The following is a 2,916-nucleotide window of genomic DNA, read 5'->3' as shown; positions in this document are numbered from 1 at the left end:
CGGCCCCTCAGACCTCTCCACTGGTTCCGTACTCCATGCCAGGCTGTTGCATTCACATCTTGGAGCATGGGGTTGAAGTCTGGTTCCTCGTTCCTTGTGGAGATATAAACAATACCCTCCCCTTGGGTGGGTTAGTCCCCTGTTCCCCCACTACCCTTTCATTTTAATTTTTTTCCTTTAATTTTTTTTTTTAGTTGACTACCATATGTATCCCTGGATTTGGTATGGCCCTGCCATACTTCCTGGTCCTCACCCCAGGAGGGATACATATATATAATTATTTTATTTGGGGCTTGTAAAATTCTTATCACAATCCTTATATACATCCATTGTGTCAAGCACATTTGTACATTTGTTGCCATCATCATTTTCAAAATATTTTCTTACTACCTGAGCACTTGGTATCGGCTCTTCATTTGTCCGCTACCTCTTATTTTTTAAGACACATACTATATATATTTACACAGCCTATATCTAACACCATTTTAATCTAAAATTTATCTTAAAAGAAAACTTGTTATCACAAGTGCAAATGGAAAACCTGCACACTGTACTACACATATTGTGTAATTCTACAGTAATGATAATAGCTCGTGTTTATTGAGTCACTACTGCTTGCCAGGCTCCTAGGTGCTCGTGGAAAGGTTTTAGGTTCAAGTTCACCCAGCTGCCTTGAAAAAGGGCCTGGCAAAAGTAGCCCCAAAAGTTCCCCCAAAAGTAGCCATTGAGAACTCTCTGGGACACCATTGTCCTCTATTGCACTTAGGGCCACCTTAAGTGGGAATCAACTCAATGGTAATTGGTTGGGGGCAGTGTGTGTTTGTGTGTGTGTGTGTGTTGCCCTCTCTTGTTTACAATTGGCTAGACATGCAAAGTATCTTCCATCATCATCAGAACCCTCATGACCTGTGAGGTCAGCACTATTACTGGCCCTCATTTTATAGAGGGGGAAACTGAGGCATAGAAGAGCTCAGAGGCTTTCAGACAGTTACCCATTTAGTAAGTGGAAAGGGCAGTTCCAGCCCAATCTTGTCACATCTTTGCTGTGCTGGTCATCTGCTTGAACAAAAACACGGGATTCCCCTCATGTGGCCGACGCAGGGGTGGATCCGAGACTCTAAGCCTGGGTCCTAAAGGAAATGCACAAGGTGTTCAAGATTCACACCAACCTGAGGCAATCACATTTATGCCATCTGAACTAAAGGACAAGGGAGTGACAGTCCCTAGGTGCTTCTATGATAGTTAGTGCCCAGGTGAGGTGCTAACTAAAAGCAAGCATCTCTTTGCCCCATCACTGGTCTTTGGGGAAAGCATAACACAGCATAAAAACCCAGCCAAACGCGCAGCCATCAAGTCCATCCTGGCTCACAGTAACTGGATAGGACAGAGTAGAACGGCCCCTGTGGTTTCCCAAGGCTACAAAGCTTTCTGAAAGTAGAAAGTCTCATCTTTCTCCCTCGGAGAAGTTGGTGGTTTCAAACGCTAACCCTGGGGTTAGCAGCCCAACATGTAACCCACTGTGCCACCAGGCCATCAGAGCACCTCCCAACAATTCTTCCTCCAGAGAGGATGGCAGTATGAAGTTGGAAAACCATGCAATCTTCCCAAACTCTAGGTGGATGGTGGGGGCACAAAACTCCCCCTCTAGAATTTTCCTGGTATGGCTAGACTGGCACAGCAAATAACAGACTCTCTGGCAGGAGCGTGTGTAAAATGAGAACAACAGTAGACACAGCCGAGGGGGAATCTTTTATTTTAGCACTCTTTCAGTGGGAACAGGAAAGAACATCTTTCTACTGAGGGGAGCATGGGAGGAAAGTACAGAGACAAGAAAGGCAGGTAACAGGGAGGAGTTCTCTTGTTCTCTCAAACCAGGGCGTCCTTAATAGAAGGAGCTTCCCAGACTTCATAGCTTTGGGAGGTCCTCATCTTGAGTTCCCGGGCCACCTGGCAGATGGACAAAGGCCAACAGCAGTGCACCGCCAGCCAGTCCTCACACAGAGTGCCCTAGGGGAAGACCCAGGCCACTGTTCTGTCCCAACCAGCAGCTCATTCCCATCACCCAGGGACTTGTACAATAAGACCTGCTGGCTGATCCCTTGCGCTGCCTCCAACATCCACCAACAGCCCCAAGTCAGCACCCGAGAATGCAGCTCCAACTGCGAACCAATAATTGTCATTCAAAGACTCGCCCTTGGGACTTTCTATATGAGTTTCAAGTTTGAAACCATGGACTTCTCGGTCAACACCCTTCCCACTCCATGACCCCCTTTCAGAACCTAGTTTTTGTATTTCTCATATTTATTTGGAATAGGTAAACAGAACACACCCACATCACGTAACCCTTCTCCGCCAATAGGTGCTAAAGCTGGATACTATTCTCCCAGTTCCCCCTTTTATAAAGGCTGCAAGCCCCAAGACATGAGTGTCTAATATGGTCAACCAATAAAATCCCCACTCTTCCTGCCAGGTTTCCTGTGAGAATCACAATAAAGGTGCTTGTCCACAGTCACACTCCATCTCTGCCCGTGGCCACCCCAGCGTTCCCCATGTCGCCCTGCCAGGCATGCTGTGAGCACCAGCGACTATGAGGGGAATGAATCTCTAAATGCGGCCAGCTGCACCCTCTCATGTCCGGTTCAGCCTGACTATACTTCACACACTACCATGGTATCAAGTTTTAAAACACATGTTCCACCACTCAGTTACCTGATTCAGGACAACTATGGTTAGCGGCTCCATATATACCCTCCCAGAGAAATTCTGTCCATCTGTAGTCTTCTAATGTGAATAATTACATAATTCTGTGCCTTACTTTCCCCCACTGACAAACGACGTTACTATCAAGCTTGAGGGAGACGATAAGGGGCAGGAAACTAGCGCCTGTCCTGGAAGCAGAACGATCAGACCTCCACA

At 46.8% G+C, this 2,916-nt stretch overlaps 1 protein-coding gene across 1 annotated transcript in view; it reads right to left on the bottom strand.

Moving 5' to 3' along the window:
* Positions 1 to 1,866: 1,866 nt before the first annotated feature.
* The window catches only part of PLAC8L1 (PLAC8 like 1), a 37,783-nt gene continuing 36,733 nt past the window's right edge, over positions 1,867 to 2,916 (bottom strand). Inside the window, exon 4 of the mRNA XM_004696696.4 lies at positions 1,867 to 2,007. Within this exon, the coding sequence (XP_004696753.1) occupies positions 1,867 to 2,007 (141 nt within the window). The remainder of the gene's footprint in view (positions 2,008 to 2,916) is intronic.

This window comes from Echinops telfairi, unplaced genomic scaffold, assembly GCF_000313985.2.
Source record: "Echinops telfairi isolate 266 unplaced genomic scaffold, ASM31398v2 ScPeMD7_7469;HRSCAF=8507_0, whole genome shotgun sequence".
NCBI classification, from domain to species: Eukaryota; Metazoa; Chordata; class Mammalia; order Afrosoricida; family Tenrecidae; genus Echinops; species Echinops telfairi.
This window is presented reverse-complemented; position numbering and strand designations above follow the sequence as displayed.